This window comes from Podarcis tiliguerta (assembly GCF_965153285.1).
Source record: "Podarcis tiliguerta genome assembly, chromosome: 13".
NCBI lineage: Eukaryota > Metazoa > Chordata > Lepidosauria > Squamata > Lacertidae > Podarcis > Podarcis tiliguerta.
The window spans coordinates 11,620,175-11,638,622 of record NC_139546.1 but is presented as its reverse complement, the minus strand read 5'-3'; the positions used below and the strand labels follow the sequence as shown (position 1 = coordinate 11,638,622).

The 18,448-nt window shown below is 43.9% G+C and overlaps 1 protein-coding gene across 6 annotated transcripts in view; it reads left to right on the top strand.

The window, feature by feature from the left end:
• Positions 1–1,160: 1,160 nt before the first annotated feature.
• The window catches only part of REEP1 (receptor accessory protein 1), a 60,884-nt gene continuing 43,596 nt past the window's right edge, over positions 1,161–18,448 (top strand). For 2 of the 6 annotated variants that reach the window (XM_083407967.1, XM_083407966.1), the window contains exon 1: positions 1,161–1,367. In XM_083407967.1, coding sequence (XP_083264093.1) covers positions 1,336–1,367 — 32 coding nt within the window. In that variant the 5' untranslated portion in view covers positions 1,161–1,335. The remainder of the gene's footprint in view (positions 1,368–18,448) is intronic. The other 4 variants (XM_083407969.1, XM_083407968.1, XM_083407970.1 and 1 more) reach the window with 3 other exon arrangements.

The window sequence follows — 18,448 nt, the reverse complement described above, 5'->3', positions numbered from 1 at the left end:
CAGCTAAAGCATCCATGACAGGTGGCCATCCAACCTCTGGTGAAAAACTTCCAAGGAAGGAGAGTCCACAACCTCCCAAGGGAGACCGCCCCACTGTGGAACAGCTCTGACTGTCACAAAGTTCTTCCTGAATTTTAGTCTCCTTCCTTGTAACTTGAAGCCATTGGTTTGGGTCCTACCCTCCAGAGCAGGAGAAAACAAGCTAGTTCCCTCTTTCTTCCATGCCTTTGAATATTGAATATTCCCCCTACGGGTTGTTAACCCTTGTGGGACTCCCTGCAGAGCGGGCAGGAGTCAAGTATACAGTAGTACCTCAGGTCAAGTACTTAATTCGTTCTGGAGGTCCGTACTTAACCTGAAAGTGTTCTTAACTTGAAGCACCACTTTAGCTAATGGGCCTCCTGCTGCCGCTGGAGCATGATTTCTGTCCTCATCCTGAAGCAAAATTCTTAACCTGAGGTACTATTTCTGGGTTAGTGGAGTCTGTAACCTGAAGCATCTGTAAACCGAGGTACCACTGTAGTGTGAAAGATTATGAGTCATGGGCAGTGTTTTTATTCTAGAAAAAAAAGAGATGCCAGTTCTCACCATTAAGTTGTTACAGTAAGTGCCACATTTTTAACTAGTGCTTTTCTTTTAGGGGGAAAAAATATGTCGGTACTGTGTACCATTGAGTACCCCAGAAAGAAAGAAAAAACACTGGTCATGGGATGGATAGAGTTTGCAAACAAAAAAGTGCTTAGCTTATTTTTCTGGCTAATGTTTTAATGCCGTTAATATCGTTGAATAGATTATACAATTGTGATGTTTAGCTTATTTTTTGCTTAAAGGTTGTAATTGTTTCACTGAGGATTTGTTAATTACTCTATATGGCTTATGATGCATATTATTATTATTAATTATTATTTATTGAATTTATATACCGCCCTATACCCGGAGGTCTCGGAGCGCTTCACATAAAAAGATCACAGTATATAAAATAAAAATAAAAGCAATATCCCCTACAAAAGAGCCGCGTTTTAAAAGTGTATGGGACGTTGATCAGGTCAACCAAAGGCCTGGTTGATGATGAAAGAGGCTCCGCACAGCATCAGGGCAGGTGCGAGGTCCCTGGCGCGCCCGGCCCTCCCAGCCGCGCTCGTGCGGCCCTCGGCCGCTTCCGGCCGCTCCCCAGTGAGGCTGCGCGCTGGCGCTGGCATGCCGAATGGCTGAGGCGCCTGGCGCTGCTGCTGCTGCTGCTGCTCCTTCTTCCCGCGACGGCAGACGGGCAGCTCCGAGCCGGGCGGGGGAAAGCGGACCCACTCCCTGCTGCTGTCACCGGAGCCGCTCAGCGCCATGGTCTCCTGGATCATCTCCAGGCTAGTGGTGTGAGTAGCCCGCGCGGGGGTGTCTCCCCTGCGCTTTTGGGGAACCCCCAGCCTTTTTGCAAGCGTGGTGGGCCATAGGATTGCATGGGGTTGTGGGTCTCCGTCTCTGTCTCCCGTGCGCAACGCAGCTTTCCACCCAACGCGCCCCGGGCTAAGAATATCTGCCCATCTAATTATAGCCTTTCCTTCACAGGCTGCCGCCGGTGCTTGGGGTTTTTTTCCCCTTTTCTTTCTTGCGCTCAGCAGCAGGAGATCGGCGTGGGTTTGGGGTTGTTGTTTTTTAATACAGCAAAGGGAAGATGTGCATTTTTTGGGTTGCTTTTTAAAAAACCACCCCACAAAATCCTATATTGGCTTGGCGCTCCCTGGTAAAGTCATGACGGATGCACGCGAAAGCGGGGTTGCTTTTTGCAGCGTTTCCCCTCTGCAAATAGGGACAAAAATCGAATATTGGGAAGGGCGGCAGGGAAATTGACGCTTTGTTGCTGGCAATGCCTATTTCTGTGGGGTGGGGGCTCGCTAGAGGGCGCTGTCAGGAGACATCCCATGGGAGGTGGGAGCAGAGAGAGAGGGGTCCTAATTTATTTTTTGGTTAAGCGCTGTTTACCTTACATGATTAAAATGGGTGGGGGGAAGCATCTGTGGTGTTCCCCTCTCTTTGAAATCAAAACAAAAGAAAAACCCATAGCCTTTCTGGAAAAGTGGAGGATTCTCCTGCTTCAACATAGCCTTCGATGGTGATCTTCACATGTCATGGAGTGTCCAGGCACGCCGTACAGGAATCCCTTAGAAATTCTCCCCAGGAAGCAAACAATGGAGTCTGTTTCCATGACCATTTGCATCTAGAAAGGGAAGGGAGTCCGCCTACAACATGTGCCCGCAACATGAAGCTGGTTATCCTCATAGATGCTGCTTTTGTAAAAGAAATGTAGCTTGCCAAAGTTAGGAGAGCAACAGAATGAACCCGAATGTGGATTTTCCTTGGGCTTCCTCTTCTAGGATGCTGAAGGCAGTTTGTTGTTGGAGGCCCAGCGCCACCTTTGTCTGGAGAGATGTGCTAGGATAACGCCTGGTTCATCCACCTGGCTTCTGTCTCTGCCCACTAGTCTGAAAGATGGAAAGAGGGTGGGATTGATTTTTGAGCTTCCTCTCTGTGACAATCAAGAGCCTTTTGATGGCGGATCATGGCAAGGGTTGTAAGAACAGAAGCCGGCAAGTTATATGACCCTGATCAATCTGCAGCTGTCATTTTCTGTGGTTGAGCTTGCACTTTGCTAGGGTGAACCATGTTAAATATCAGATGGGTATTTTGCAAACAAGATAAGTCTTTTGCTGATCTTTTATAAAAATAAGATGGCACTTTAAGGTTTTGTTCTGAAAAGCTGTGTTTTCTCCACATAATTTACATAGTATTTCCAAGTGTGTGATTGGCATAGTATATCTAAGCTCGTATTTAAAGATGCTGTTCCACTCTTCTTTGTTTTGGGCATAATTTCGAATATAGTCTCCCATTTGACTTTTAAACTCAGACTCATTTTTAAACGTCTAGTATTAATCTGTATACAGTATTTGCCTCCTCCCATCTTCTGAAGCTTTGTTGAAATAGTGCCGATTGGTGTGTAGTTCTGGGAAACAAAGGCAGCCCAAGGAACGGCCGTATTATGAGTGAGGTCATACATCACACAGTTTGAAAGGCGTGGGGTGGGGTGAGGAAGAGAACAGCATAAGTGCACCTACAGTTCTTTGTTGCACATGGTCCGCAAGCAGAAAAAGTATGACGCGACATCAGGACTTGTAGGAATAAAACACAAAGTTGCTTGATGGTGCAGAATAGCCCTAATTAAATACTACATAGAGCAGGGGTCAGCAAACTTTTTCAGTAGGGGGGCGGTCCACTGTCCCTCAGACCTTGTGGGGGGCTGGACTATATTTTTTTTTGGGGGGGGGATGAACAAATTCCTATGCCCCACAAATAACCCAGAGATGCATTTTAAATAAAAGGATACATTCTACTCATGTAAAAACACGCTGATTCCCAGACCGTCCGTGGGCTGGATTGAGAAGGCGATTGGGCCGGATCTGGCCCCTGGGCCTTAGTTTGCCTACCCATGACATAGAGGAAACGGTTTCTTACAGTACAGACCACCCCTAGATTCCCTTTCTGAATGTGCTAGGTTGTGTGTTAATGGGGTGTGAAGGCAGTCTTCAGGTCATACAAATTTGGGTTAGGGTTTAAATGGAATTGTTCCGAAATATAAGCATTTGATCGAAGTAGCCTCCAAAGCCTGCTCCTCATTGCCCCATTGCAATGAACATATGGCTAATTCAGAGCATGGCCATTTGAAGCAAATGTGGAAAATTGCAAGGGAGGAATGCACAAGAATGCTAAAAGTTTAAAGTGCTGGTTGAGTCCCAGCCAGGGTCTGTTGGCTCTGAAGTTGGGAATATTCTTAAAGCGGCAGTTGGGAGAAATGCAAAAATCAAAGGAAACTGTAGAATTATAGAATTGTAGACCTGAGGGTCATCTCGTCCAATCCCCCTGAAATGCAGGAATCTCAGCTAAAGCATAGCTGAGTTGCCCCACAAGAAAAAACCAAACTCTTAAACAGACAATCAGCACAACAAGCATCAGAGAACAGGCATCTACCATTTCTGGTTGTCAGGAGTCCAGGTTCCCAGCTTGATAACACAGTAAGCGTAGGTAATTAAAAAGGAGGATTTATTGCAAAAACAAACAGATAGCTCCGGACGGCTCTAACAAAGCCTCCGGCATCATCACTCAAGATGACCCTTCTGAAGATTTCTTCCGGTGTTGACAGAATATATTGAAAGTACGACTCTTTCATCTCTTGTTTTGCCTCCTCTCTAGTAGCCTTCCCATTCGCCAACTCTTTGGACTATCTGTGTGTTTGTTTGCGCCTGTTTGAGCTTCCTGCAAGCTTTGACCGTATTCTACTCTGCTCATCTACTGCCTTATCAGCCTGCCCTTCAAGGTCAGGAAGAGCCGAAGTCTGCAGCTGCCGGCTCTCCCCTGCCTGTCTAACATCTAAGCCTCTCTGTTCTTGGCTTCCTTCTGCAGTTGGCTGCAAACCTTCGCTAGGAGCTGGCTCATTCCTGACACTGATTGACCTGGTGACGTAGCTGTGGTGGGACCTGGGTAGTCCTGGCCTTTGTATTTCAGGTCTATCCCTCTGTTGCTTCTCAATGGGTAAACCTGTGGTCCATATGTTGGCAGACCTGGCATCAGGACATCTTCCCACTCACTGCTGAAACCTTCAGTTATTTCCCAGGCTCCCTTCGCCTTCTCCATCCCTTAATTCATTGCACTCCTGCTACAGTTCTGACTCCACTGCAGTTCCCATAAAAACGAAACCCCAAAGTGCCAGGTTAACAATGCCAGACTACGCTTCAGGATTGGCATATACTGTCTCCTCCCCATCTTCAGCAAAAACAACACTGGGTTACTTTTCTGGGCTGGCGTAACACATACTCTCTCAGCCATAGTCTTGCCCTCTGCAACATGGGTATAGGAGCAGTGGACTTTTATCTGCAATGGCATTAACAGAGTAATTTGTAAAATATTTATCAAGACACTTGGAATTTTCACTATGGTTGTCATTAATTTGATTTGAACTGATTTTATAATGAATTGATTTTAGAATGCTGTGTTATTTTACTGTTGTTAGCTGCTCTGAGCCCGGCTTTGGCTGTGGAGGGCGGGATATAAATAAAATTTTATTATTATTATTATTTTATTAAGTGGCGTGGGCGCCGGTCACAAAATGGCTGCTATGGAAGTGTGGCATCACACAAAATGGCTGCCTCATCTAAAAGCAGACAAGAGAGAGCCGCATATTCTCAGAAAAGGGGCAAAAAGGCACCTATTGCTGCCCTTACTCAGAGAGAGATACTCTTTTTTCAGAACAGAAGAAAGGGAGGGAGGTCCAGTCCTGGAATCCAATGTCATGTGAACCTGTTTAAGGGAATGTGTCAATGCGAGGCAGTGTCAACCATTGCATATTGTGGCTTTTTGAGGGGAAGTTCACTGAGGCTACTTGCAGGTGTCATAGGAGGTTGTTGTTGTTTAGTCGTGTCCGACTCTTTGTGACCCCATGGACCAGAGCACTCCAGGCACTCCTGTCCTCCACTGCCTCCCGCAGTTTGGTCAAACTCATGCTGGTAGTTTCGCGAACACTGTCCAGCCATCTCGTCCTCTTTCGTCCCCTTCTCCTTGTGCCCTCCATCTTTCCCAACATCAGGGTCTTTTCCAGGGAGTCTTCTCTTCTCATGAGGTGGCCAAAGTATTGGAGTCTCAGCTTCAGGATCTGTCCTTCCAGTGAGCACTCAGGGCTGATTTCCTTCAGAATGGATAGGTTTGATCTTCTTGCAGTCCATGGGACTCTCCAGAGTCTCCCCCAGCACCATAATTCAAAAGCGTCAATTCTTCGGCGATCAACTTCTTTATGGTCCAGCTCTCACTTCCATACATCACTACTGGGAAAACCATAGCTTTAACTATACGGACCTTTGTTGGCAAGGTGATGTCTCTGCTTTTTAAGATGCTGTCTAGGTTTATCATTGCTTTTCTCCCAAGAAGAAGGCGTCTTTTAATTTCGTGGAGGTACATAGGAGGTACTGGTGAGCATACTGGGGCCCTCAGACACCATATTGGCAACCTCTGCTCTGTGTTCACTGGGAAGAATGATGGGCTCCTAACAGGAGCCTCCTTTAAGGCGATGAAAGGCTCTGCAATGTGCACCATAGTGAGCCCCTCCCCACTCCGATTTTCCATTAGTTCCAGCACAATCATTTCTGCATTTAATCACGTTCCTCTATATCTGCTTTCTGCAAATGAAAGCTAGCTTTTCATATCTCTATCCTTGTCTGGGTTCTGCTTCATCGTTGGTCTATTCAAATATTGTGGAGACGCCGTAAGGAAATGTAGGGCAATCTGAGCCCCGTTCAGTTAAACTGCCTCTGTCTTTCTTTGTGTGATTTAATTTTTAATGTGTTCCATGTGCGCTGAGGTCTGGTCTTAACCTACACGGATTTCTGGTCTCTTCCATCCTGTAGCTGCACCCTTAATAAAACAGATCAGCTGACAGAAACTGATTTCAGAATTATGGCTAAAAATTTCTGTTTGCTTTGTTGGAAGTCTTTGTTCTAGCTTTCTGAGGACTGCAGATTGCTTGTGGAGCTTATGGCAATCGCTATCCTTTTCACTGAGCGATGGATTACGTTCGGTTTCCCTGAAGCATCTTTAGATTGGAAGTTGATAAGACAAGGCAGTCCCCATCATGCCATATTATGTTGACACAGCACATTCCAGCACCACGTAATAGTAAATTTAATCAAACCTACCCTCTTATGTCAAGCTGCTGTAGATAATTTCACTCGCAGCAGTACCATTGCTTTTAATTCTAACAGATTATGTTCATTACATTACTACCCTAGTATAGATGTTAAAAGGATACAAATTTCTTCCAAAGGATTTCAACCAAAGGATTCCTGAGCCTTTGATTGATCTTGGATCTGAGTTTTCATATCATTCCAGAACCAGATGATAGGAACTGGGTATGGGTATCATCTTTTGTCCCTTTTGGGAATTTCCTCATTCTTCATACACGCTTGTCAAAATCCGAGTCTTTTGTCAATTTAATTGCTCGGTGATGGATGGGAGGACCAGAAGGTGGAAGGGGAAAGGAGTGGCGCTTTCTTTTGTATTCTCAGCTTTGCTGCACACTCAACAAACTTCTCCTGTCTGCTTCCCTCCCCAACTCAACAGCTGCATCAGTGATGGGAATGGGTTGGGGCAAAGACACCTCCTTGTTTGGGGGAAGTGAAATACCTGAAACTTTTGCCCTCACAACGTTGGCATTGCGTTCAGGAAGGACTGACTGTCTGACCTCCCAGTTGAACTATTGTGGTTCCTTATTCTCCCAAACCTAGGAGAGGGTCGGAACTAAAGGTAAAGGGACCCCTGACCTTTAGGTCCAGTCGTGGTCGACTCTGGGGTTGCGGCGCTCATCTCGCTTTATTGGCCGAGGGAGCCGGCGTACAGCTAAGCCGCTTCTGGCGAACCAGAGCAGCGCACGGAAACGCCGTTTACCTTCCCGCCGGAGCGGTACCTATTTATCTACTTGCACTTTGACGTGCTTTCGAACTGCTAGGTTGGCAGGAGCAGGGACTGAACAACGGGAGCTCACCCCGTCGCGGGGATTCGAACCGCCGACCTCCTGATCGGCAAGTCCTAGGCTCTGTGGTCCCATGGGTCGGGACTAATGCGTCTCAAATAAATGTCTTCCTTGCCAACGAAGATCATGAAATGGAAGTATATTAAATTGGGAACAGGCTGTAGCTTTGTGGTAGAGCCCATGACTTGCATGCAGAAGCTCCTAGGTTAAACCCCTGGCTTCTCCAGCTAGGAAAAGGAAGATTCCCTGCCTGAAACCATGGGATGGCCACTGCCAAGTCAGTTGACAGTACTGAGCCAGGTAGGCCGATGGTATAAGCCTGCTTTCCATCTCTTTGTAGGTTTCGGTTTCTTGCAATGACTTCAAAAGCCCCGAGGGTGACAGAGCAAAAATGTTGATGGGGATGGTTTGTGGGTCTATGTATTATTTATTTATAATCTAGTTAATTTGATGGACAGGGGAGAGGGGAAGAAGGGAGGGGACCACCCATCATTTACGCAGCTCTGTACCCATCTGCTCTGCACGGAACATCTGTATCCCCTGCCATCGCTCCTGTCCTTGCTGCCATCCATCACTGAAGTCATCGCTGTGGCTGGGGCAAGGGAATGCTGGGAATTAGCTTGATAAATATTGCATAGCCGGAGCTCTGTAGCACTATATAGCTTTCTGAGGAATGTTTCAGGAGAGTGTGCCTCTTCACCCCCTCCTGAAATCCTTTTGCTCCCCTTATAGTGGCGTAGCGTGGGTTGTCAGCACCCGGGGCAAGGCAAGTAATTTGTGCCCCCTAACCCGTGGATTTGCGCCCCCTAACCCTAACCCCCAGATGTTGCGCCTGGTGCGGCTGGCCCCCCCTGCACCCCCCACGCTACGCCACTGTCCCCTTCCCTTCCCCCCGGTAATAAAGTCCTCACATTTGAATCCGACTGTCAGCTGCAAGCCAGAATCCTTCAGTGTTATGTAGCACAATTAGAGTGGGTGTTGTTGGTTCAGGAGGGCAAGAAGGAAAACCAAATGTCCTGCACTTTTGGAAAACCAAATGTCCTGCAAATCCACATCAGGGCAAAGTGTTTTGGTTGGCCAAGTGATGGTAGCTCCCTAATGTAGATTTCTTAAAATTTATTTTGGGCCAACCTTTTCTTTTTGTGTCACTGTTCCCAGGAAAGGAGGAGTACCTTCACCCATTATCAACTTTTCCTCACTTGGAGATTATTTTCAGAAGGCCTGCGCCTGTACTTGCCCATGAGACCTAATTAGTTTGGGTACCTTTTCAGTGGTAGCCCCATGCCTGAGGAAGTCAGTTCCCAAAAGGGGTTCTTCTGACCTCTTGTTGCAAGCCTTTAAATTTGCTTTTTTATTGCGCCTTCTGTTGGGACTTACAGATCTTGACGGATTCCTGAACGTTCTGGGGCATCTCCTCTTAGGAAGTGCAAATGATGTTGTTGAGGATCTTGTCTCGTTACAAAACGGTGAGATGCAGAGGGTTCTTGATCACTCCTGAGTGCCCTCTCTGATGCCAAGGGGGCCTGCAATCCAAATTGTGTCCAAGGGAACTGTGGGTGTTGAAACAGGTTGTGTGACTGCCAAGAGTGTCAGTGGTATAGATCTCACTCCAAGGCTGTCTGAGCATTGGTTAGAAGCCATAATTGCGCCTAACGTATGGTAATAAGGGCAGTGAATAAGTCCTCCTTTGCCAACCACTGAGGCCACGTATTGGTCCAACATAACTTTTGTAGCTTGTCCAGAAATTGGTCTCACCGGCTGATAGGAGGTGAGTTGAGGCCTGCTGTCATTGCCTGGTCCACCATTTTAAGCATAGGGTTGCTCCGCTCTCTGGTGATTTAGATATTATTGTAAGCGTCCCAGCTGTAGTTTCAATGCTGCATCTCACCTGACAGAAAGAAATATTACCCTTCCGTGCTGTGGATAATGAGAGCATCCGTTTTTGTCTTCTCTTTACCTTTGAATAGAATTTCAGCTGTGCAATTGACATTTATATGCTGACTGAGAAGCTTTATTTTGTGTGTGTGTCACCCTAAGAAATCTCCCCCAAAGTACCATCTGTAGGGAGAACATAATGCTCAGTGATGATCTGTGTTCTGAGAGAGCCATGGGTTAGATTTTTTTTTTTTTAAGTGGCTATTGTGTAGGTGAGGAAGAAGCAGGGTTGTTTTAAAAACACAGCTACGTTTCCTAAGTTTTAATTCATTCCCAAGGGGAAAAAAATTTTACACAACAGCGGCCATGAGCGTGCTTATTGGAAAAATGACAAACTCCCTACCAGAGTTGAATGGTTATCCAAATTGACAGAATATGCGGAATTAGCCTCTCTTTCGGAAAGAATCGGAGACAAGCCCAGACAGAAGTTCATTCTAGATTTTCAAAAATTATTTGAAAAGCAGTTGTAATCTAAACACGGTAGTTGCCTTTGAATGATTTGTGTCAATCATACATATGATGGAATATGATATCGAAATAGAAAAGAGATTTTTTTACAAAATAGTCATGATAAATTAAAGCAAGATGTTTGATATAAAGGAAAATACGGAGAGGATGGGAAGTCATAGGTTTGTGTAGAAAGCACATAGTTGAACTGGAATACAAAAATGGGAGGTGTGAGGAGGTCGAGGAAATAAGTTAATGAAAGATAAGGATTTTGATGTATTGTGTGTTTTTTATGTATTTTTTTTTCTTGTGTTTTGATGTATTGTGTTTTTTTGCTTTTTTTCTATGTAACTTTTTGTTCTTTTTTCTCTTCTCTTTTCTCTTTTTTTCTTTTTTGTGTAACTTTTAAACTTCTAATAAATATTATTTTTTTAAAAAGAAAGCACATAGTTGAAGCTGTATATATTTTTTGTGATATCTTTATTGGACTGACTGAAATGAAGATGATTATGTATTGTATATGTGTGTGTGTGTGTGTGTGTGTGTAAAATGAATAAGAAAACATTTTTTTTTAAGTTTTCATTCAGAAAAATAAAGAACGTGGGGAGGGGAGAGGTTGCTTTCCATTAGAATAAGCCAACAGGCTTGAGTCGCTAACTGCTGCAAGTGAAATAACCAGAATGACTGAGAAATGTATTCTTGGCAGCTCCACAAGTTTTTTTTAGTGGAGCATTAGAGGGAACATCATAACAATTACTGCCTTCCAATGTTTGTATTAGCGGCCTTCTTCCCAGGTGGCAGATGTCTCCCTGTGCCATGCACAAAACAATATCTGTTGCCTCGGGGTTGCTTTGGGGCTCTGCACCCATCTCCCTAAGAAGCAGATCCTAGTCCATGTGCAAGATTGTGCATGTTAGATTTTATTCACTAAAACATTCCCTTTAGCCAGGGAAGCAGAAGAACTGTCTGTTACTTTACCTTTTCGCAGCGCAAGGCCCATGCAACCTTGCTCCGAAGTCCTATGCTAATTAAGGCTTACTCCAAAGTAAATGCGCACAGGATTGCAGCTTTAACCTCTGTGATTACATTACTCTAATTTCAGTGCTGCAGAGATAGCTTAGGAAAGAGAGTGAATATTTATGTAAAGGGGAAGGAGCTTAATTGATTGCTTATGATCTCATCTTAGTGATGCTGCTTTTGTTAAAAGCATTACTGGAAACTGCAAGGAAGGAAGAAATTGTCTGTAATTTTCTGCTACCCAGAAAAGCCGTAGAAACACCATTTTAGCACCAGAGGGGGAGATCTACAATGGTGTCTTTTTGTTTAAGTTCACAAACATTTTTCCTGGGGTTAGCTTTTCTGGTGTTCGCCACTGTTTTTCCTTCAAACTAGTAACGCACGATGACTTCCTTTAGGGGAAAGGTATAGTGGGGAGTGTTCTGTTTCCTAAAAATGAAATGAAATGATAAATTATAGCCTTTGTAGAAAGTTCTCAAGATGGAATGAGCATGGTAGGGAATAGGGTGTTTTTGGACCGCCTGAGAGGGTCAGGAACAATAAATCAGTAGGTACCTGTGACCAGTGTTTTCCTAGGAATGGGTGTGTGTGAACGTTCTTGACGTAAGAGCTAAGGAAGTGAGCCCTCTTGCCCCGGGTCAGGATTGGGGAACCTCAGGGCCAAAATTGCCCCCCCAAGCCTCTCTGGGGAGTCTCTCCAGGCCACACCCTCCCTGAGAAAGTTGGCCTGACTGGAATATGTATCTGAACTCTGACAATGACTCTTGGTTGTCTGGATGAAGCAGTAAAGCTGGCAGTCCTTGCTGTGCCCACTTTTTCCTCGGGGCCCCACCCACCACGGCATGTGCCCCATAGCTCTGTTGTGAGTAGGGGAACGTGGGCCCAGTGTGTCTGTCTGTCCTGTTCCCTGGACAGAGTAGGTAAATTCCAATATTGCACATAGCCCCAAGGGCAACACTAGAGAGGAGTCGAACAGTCCAATGGTCAAATAGTGCAAGGAGATACAGTGGTACCTTGGTTCTCAAACGCCTTGGTACTCAAACAACTTGGAACCCAAACGCTGCAAACCCGAAAGCAAGTGTTCCGGTTTGCGAACTTTTTTCGGAAGCCGAACATGCTCCGTTTTGAGTGTTACGCTTCCGATTTGAGTGTTACGCTGAGGTCTGTCTGTTTTTGCTATTTATTTTGCATTTTTGTTTTTGTGGCTTTTTTGTTTTGTTTTTGTGACTGTGTGGAACCCAGTTCAGTTACTGATTGATTGATTGTGACTACAGTACTGTACATTGTTTATTGCTTTCATTTTATGGATCAATGGTCTTGTTAGATAGTAAAATTCATGTTAAATTGCTGTTTTCGGGGTTGTTTTTAAAAGTCTGGAACGCATTAATCCATTTTGCATCACTTCCTATGGGAAAGCGCGCCTTGGTTTTGGAATGTTTTGGTTTTGGAACGGACTTCCAGAACGGATTAAGTTTGAGAACCAAGGTACCACTGTAAGTTCAAAGTCAAACCGTAAGGCCAGGTTCCCATCTATGAAGAAGATCAAAGACTGGAATCCTGGGGTTATTCTTACATGGAGTAAAATAAACTAGGTACTTTCAGTATTGCAGATTACTAGTGTTCTGTATAGGCTCTTCTTTCCACATCTTATGACTCTGCTGAAAGCATTTTATACAGAATTGGTAGCAAATTTAATAACAACTGTGAAATTTAATATCGAAAGGATGTAGAAACCAGTTGATGTTTTCACAATTAAGCGTTTGTTGAGTAAGTCTTGAAAAGCTCTGCACACGAACAGGATAGCTATGTTATGAAAGCTACAAGTGATGTAAATAAATCTGTTGAGGAAATATGGAAGCCATTTTTAAAAAAAGTTTTGCAATAGAATATATGGGGAGTAATGATATATCTGATACAAATCACAAATTATCAGTGCAAAAAGGCTTTTCAAAAGTGCCTTGTCAGTCCTGAGTACATAGTTTCTAGACTTCAGATCGTTGGTGGATAACACCCAGACACTCAGAAATGCATTATGGATGCAGGGGGTAAACAAAGCAAATTCTTTTATTTTTTTAAGGACATGTTACCACCCTCCAATGTCAACAGTATTCTTAATTTTCCCAGGGGTTGTGAATGCAGCAACTTAATTTTGTATCTTATGTGTGTGTATGTTTCATTTCAATTTTCATGCAATTGTATTGCCTTCTCTTTGTTTTTTGTTTTGGTATGTTGTTGAACTGTATGCTTTTGATTGAATAAGTAAAAAGAAATATAAAAAAAGAAAAAGAAGAGAGCAGGCAGGCAGCCAGGCCAAAGCTGTCTGTGTATATCACGCCTGTACTGCTTTGACCTACTGAGCTGTTAAAACCTCTTGATTTTGCTGCCAACCTTGGATAAGGAAAAGACAGCAGTTGTTATGCACCTGGTAGGACACATTGCTGCTGTAGGGCTGCATTGACTGAATAACAAGTTGTGCAGGCCTGCTATTGATTAAACGTATTCTGAAGGATGCCACACACAAAAATGAATGCGGTGGCATATGGCTTCTTTAGCACAAGCTATGCTCTATGGAAATTGTAATATTTGCTGCTGGAAGTGTGGAAAATGCTGGTTTAATAATAATAATAATAATAATAATAATAATAATAATAATTTATACCCTGCCCAGCCACTCTAGGCGTCTCCCAACAGATTAAAAACAGAATAAAACATCAAATATTAAAAACTTCCCTAAACAGGGCTGCCTTCAGATGTCTTCTAAAAGTCAGATAGTTGTTTATTTCCTTATCACAGGGGTCAGCAACCTTTTTCAGCAGGGGGCCGGTCCTCTGTTCCTCAGACCTTGTGGGGGGCCAGACTATTATTTTTTTTGGGGGGGGAATGAACAAATTCCTATGCCCCACAAATAACCCAGAGATGCATTTTAAATAAAAGCAACATTCTACTCATGTAAAAACACTAGGCAGGCCCCACAAATAACCCAGAGATGCATTTTAAGTAAAATGACACATTCTACTCATGTAAAAACATGCTGATTCCCGGACTGTCTGTGGGCCGGATTTAGAAGGCGATTGGGCTGGATTCGGCCCCTGGGCCTTAAGTTGCCAACCCATGCCTTAGTATCTGATGGGAGGGCGTTCCACATGGCGGGCGCCACCACCGAGAAGGCCCTCTGCCTGGTTCCCTGTAACCTCACTTCTCGCAGTGAGGGAACCGCCAGAAGGGAGAGTTGCTGGACTCTTGGGTTAGGTGGATCAGTGGAATTGTCTGACCTGGATAAGGCGACTTTCCCCCCAGTTTGCTTCCAGTTGTGGTCTCTGTTGCTAATGTCTGGAAGCACAGTGAACAACAACAACAGTAATAAATGTGGTACCAACGATAATGTATTTTGATTATAAGTGCGATTCATTTTGCTTAAATGTTGACTCTCTTGAAAGTTATGCCTAGGGTCCTCGGAACGAAAAGCAGAAACTGATGAGGACCCTCGAACCCTGTGGTTTCCAGTGTGGGGCAATTTGATTTTTAAGGGGGTCAATTCGAGAATGAGTTATTAACAGTTAATGGCCTTCCTCCACATGAATAGGAGTTCACTTTTTGAATACAGTGGTACCTCAGGATAAGTACTTAATTCGTTCCGAAGGTCTGTTCTTAACCTGAAGCTGTTCTTAACCTGAGGTACCACTTTAGCTAATGGGGCCTCCTGCTGCCGCCGCGCCGCCAGAGCACGATTTCTGTTCTTATCCTGAAGCAAAGTTCTTAACCTGAAGCACTATTTCTGGGTTAGCGGAGTCTGTAACCTGAAGCATATGTAACCTGAGGTACCACTGTAATAAGAATTGTATTTCACGGGGGGTGGGATCAGGATTTTAGGGATGCTTAGGTGGGGCACGGCCAAAAAAGGAAAGGAGCTGTCTGGTTAAAAACAAAGAATGTTTACTAGTCTCCTGAAGACTGAAGATACAAACTTCTGAGGAAGGAGAGCACTTATGGGAAGCTCAACATTATTTGGAAATTCTGTTCACAAAATGCCTTTTTTTTTAACCCTTCATCTTATTTAACTTTCAGGTTTTCTTTTTTAAAAAATGCTTTTTATTGAGTTTTCTTTAACATACGCAAACAAAATAAATACTCTAAAATTCAACAATCATATCTACTTATTTTCTAAACACTCTGTTGTGCACAGACTTCCCTCCCTCCCTTCAACAGGCTTTCATATTGAATTTCCTCTTTTTTCGCAGGTTCTTTGTAGCATCCCATGCACATCACAAAATTTATTTTAATCCTACTACAGTCTTTAAGCTTCTATGGTTATTGCCTATATACTCAACAAATTTACTTCATTTTTGAACTTTGTTTCCTCTTGGTTACGGATCCTGTGGGTCAGTTTTGCTAATTCTACATATTCAGCCATTTTTGTCTGCCACTTCATTAGTATTGGTATTTCCTGAGTTGTCCATTTTTGGGCTACTAAGATTCTGGCGGCAGTCGTAGCGTACATAAATAGTCTCTGATCTGCTTTACTTATTTCATCTGCTATCTCCTAGGAAGGAACTTTCAGGTTTTCTGAATGACTGAAATGCAAATCTTGTTGTCAGGATTCTCTCCTACCTTTTTTGATCTTATATTTGGATTTATATTCCTATTATGATTTTTACAACGCATTCTCATTTTGTATTTTTATGTTGTGAACCACCCTGTGGTCTTCGGATGAAAGGTGGTATTCAATTTTAATTAATTAATCATAATAATATTAGTAATGAAAGAGAGTTGCTGTTTCTTTCAGAGAAGATAATAATAATAATAATAATAATAATAATAATAATAATAATAATTTATTTGTACCCCACCCATCTGGCTGGGTTTCCCCAGCCACTCTGGGCGGCTTCCAACAAAAACAAAAAATACACAAAAATGTCACACATTAAAAACTTCGCTGAACAGGGCTGCCTTCAGATGTCTTCAGAGAAAGCTAAACAACATTAATTTATGCGTGACTATTCCTTTCCTGAAACATTTAAAGGAGGCTGGGATTTTTTAAAAAAAGCTTGGGTGACAAAGAAGATGAGTCTTGTTTCAGATTTGCTAGAGGCAGCCCTTTCCAGCAAAGAGGCTCTTCATCAGCTTGCTTTTAACCATATGTGAATTCTGGGGAAGGGTAATTCAATTCTCTGCTCTGCATAAAAGGCGTTGGGATGAGTGGAAGCTAAGACGAGACGCTTGGCTCTCAGATGGACTGGGAAGAACGGGGTGGGCTAAGGTCATTTCAGTGTCTATAACCTCTGAATGGAAAATCTCACCTGTTCGCCAGTGTCCAGCAACTGATGTCCAGTCACTCAAGTCAGAATGATGCAGAGACCTCTTCTAAAAGACAGGTCTTGCTTCAAGACAGCCGTGGCTGCTTAAATTAGAAACAGGTTTCCCTTTCAGCTCTAGATGTCTGAGCTTCTAGGGGCTAGGTGTCTGAAGCAGCTAAAGATTGTGAAAAGGATAGACAAATTTCTTAATTATTTTTAGAAAAAGAAATAAAATTCAATAGAGGTAATTTTTCGTGTAGAACAACTGCTTTAGAGTATTGGTTTTATTTTCAATAAATATACACCCCCCACCTTATTTATCATCACATCTTCTCTGAACTTCCTCCAGAGATTTTTATTGTGACTGCCATGAGGACTTATCGCAATTTTTTTTTAATGCTGTAATTAATTACGTGACACAGCTTTCTCCTATGTGCACATTGCTTTACAAACCATTTCATATTCATTTTCGTTTACATTCTGTTAGGGTTGCAAGCTGATTTATGAAACATTAGTCACCATAATGTTAGTCAAATGATTGATCTATTTATATTTGCAAATATGCACACATTCACTAAACAGGTAATCTCCCCCCCCCCTTTAAATAGCTCACATGTGCATATCTTGGAACATCATTCACTCACACAGACAGACATATACACACACATATTTTAAAGCAAAAACTTAATCTGAATATTCACATTCCAAAGCTAAAGCATAAGATCAAAGGACGAAAACTCGGTTTTTGTAAGGTTAGCATCCTGTTTCAGTGCTTTTTGAACACTACTGTTCTCTGTTGCCAATTTTATTCTGATCTTGTTTTGATTTCCTATAAAATGTGGGTGGGACAGGAAAGAGTGTGTGGCTTTGAGATTTGTGGGGAGGAGATTTTATTTTATTTTGTTTTTGACATTCTCATTTAGAGTGCTGTATGTTTATTGGAGGAGTTTCCACTGCGCGCACATTCCAAAAGCAACTACTTCTGCTACGAACTTAAGAATGGTATCAAACTTGCCCAAATTCTGAGATAGCCAGGTGAAGCCGTTCCCTCAGTTCTGTCACCTTCACAGGCACATCTGGTGAAAATGTGAGAGAGGGCCTTCTCGGTGGCTGCTGCCTGGCTTTAAAACTCCTTTCCTAGAGCAGCTAGACGAAGGCCCGGCAACATTTTTTGAGGCCGAGCCAGTCCACTCCCCGGCAGACCTCTCGGTGGGCCGGAGCATGTGCGTCCATGTGCACCTGTGTGTGCGCTCAAGCTATTTCTGGAGCTCTTCTGGGTCGGAAGAGCACTGGAAATAGTGTGCGCGCATGCGCACGGCTGCTCCCGCATCGCTGAAGTGCGCCTGAAATAGTGTGTGCATATGCGCCTGTACGCATGCGTATTACGCTATTTCCGGCGCACTTCTGGGATGGAGGAGCGCTCGTGCACATGCGCACACGCTATTTGCAGCATTCTTCCAACCTGGAAGTCAGTCCCCGCGGCGAGAAAAAAATGGTGCCATGGGGGAAAAAGCATGGAATCCCCACGCTGATCCACAGAACGGCCATGGGTTGGTTTCAGGAAGCTCATGGGCCGGAACCGGCCCATGGGCCTTAGGTTGCCGACCTCTGAGCTAGACTAACTCCCTTCTTGTTGTCCTTTCGTTCCGGCAGGATTCTGGGAACTGACTGCTTTTAAGAAAAGATCTCTTTAACAGTGTGCAGTGCAGAGGAAACTTGGTTCCCGAACTTAATCCATTCCGGGAGTCCATTCCAGGAGTCTGTTCGATTCCCAAAACAGTTTGGGAACCAAGTGCAGCAGTTTCCTGCAGCCAGTCAGAAGCCGTACCAGGCGTTCAGTTTCCAAAGAAAGTTCGAATACCGAAACAATTACTTCCGGTTTTCATTCGTTCGTTCGTTTGGCTCCCAAGGCGTTCAGGAGCTAAGGTTTCACTGTACCATTTCTAAAATTATTATTATTATCTGCATTTTAGTAGATATGGCTTTCTACACTGTTTTGATTCCATAGATAGATTAATTAGGTAAAGGTAAAGGTACCCCTGCCCGTACGGGCCAGTCTTGCCAGACTCTAGGGTTGTGCGCTCATCTCACTCTATAGGCCGGGAGCCAGTGCTGTCCGCAGACACTTCCGGGTCACGTGGCCAGCATGACAAGCTGCATCTGGCGAGCCAGTGCAGCACACGGAACGCCGTTT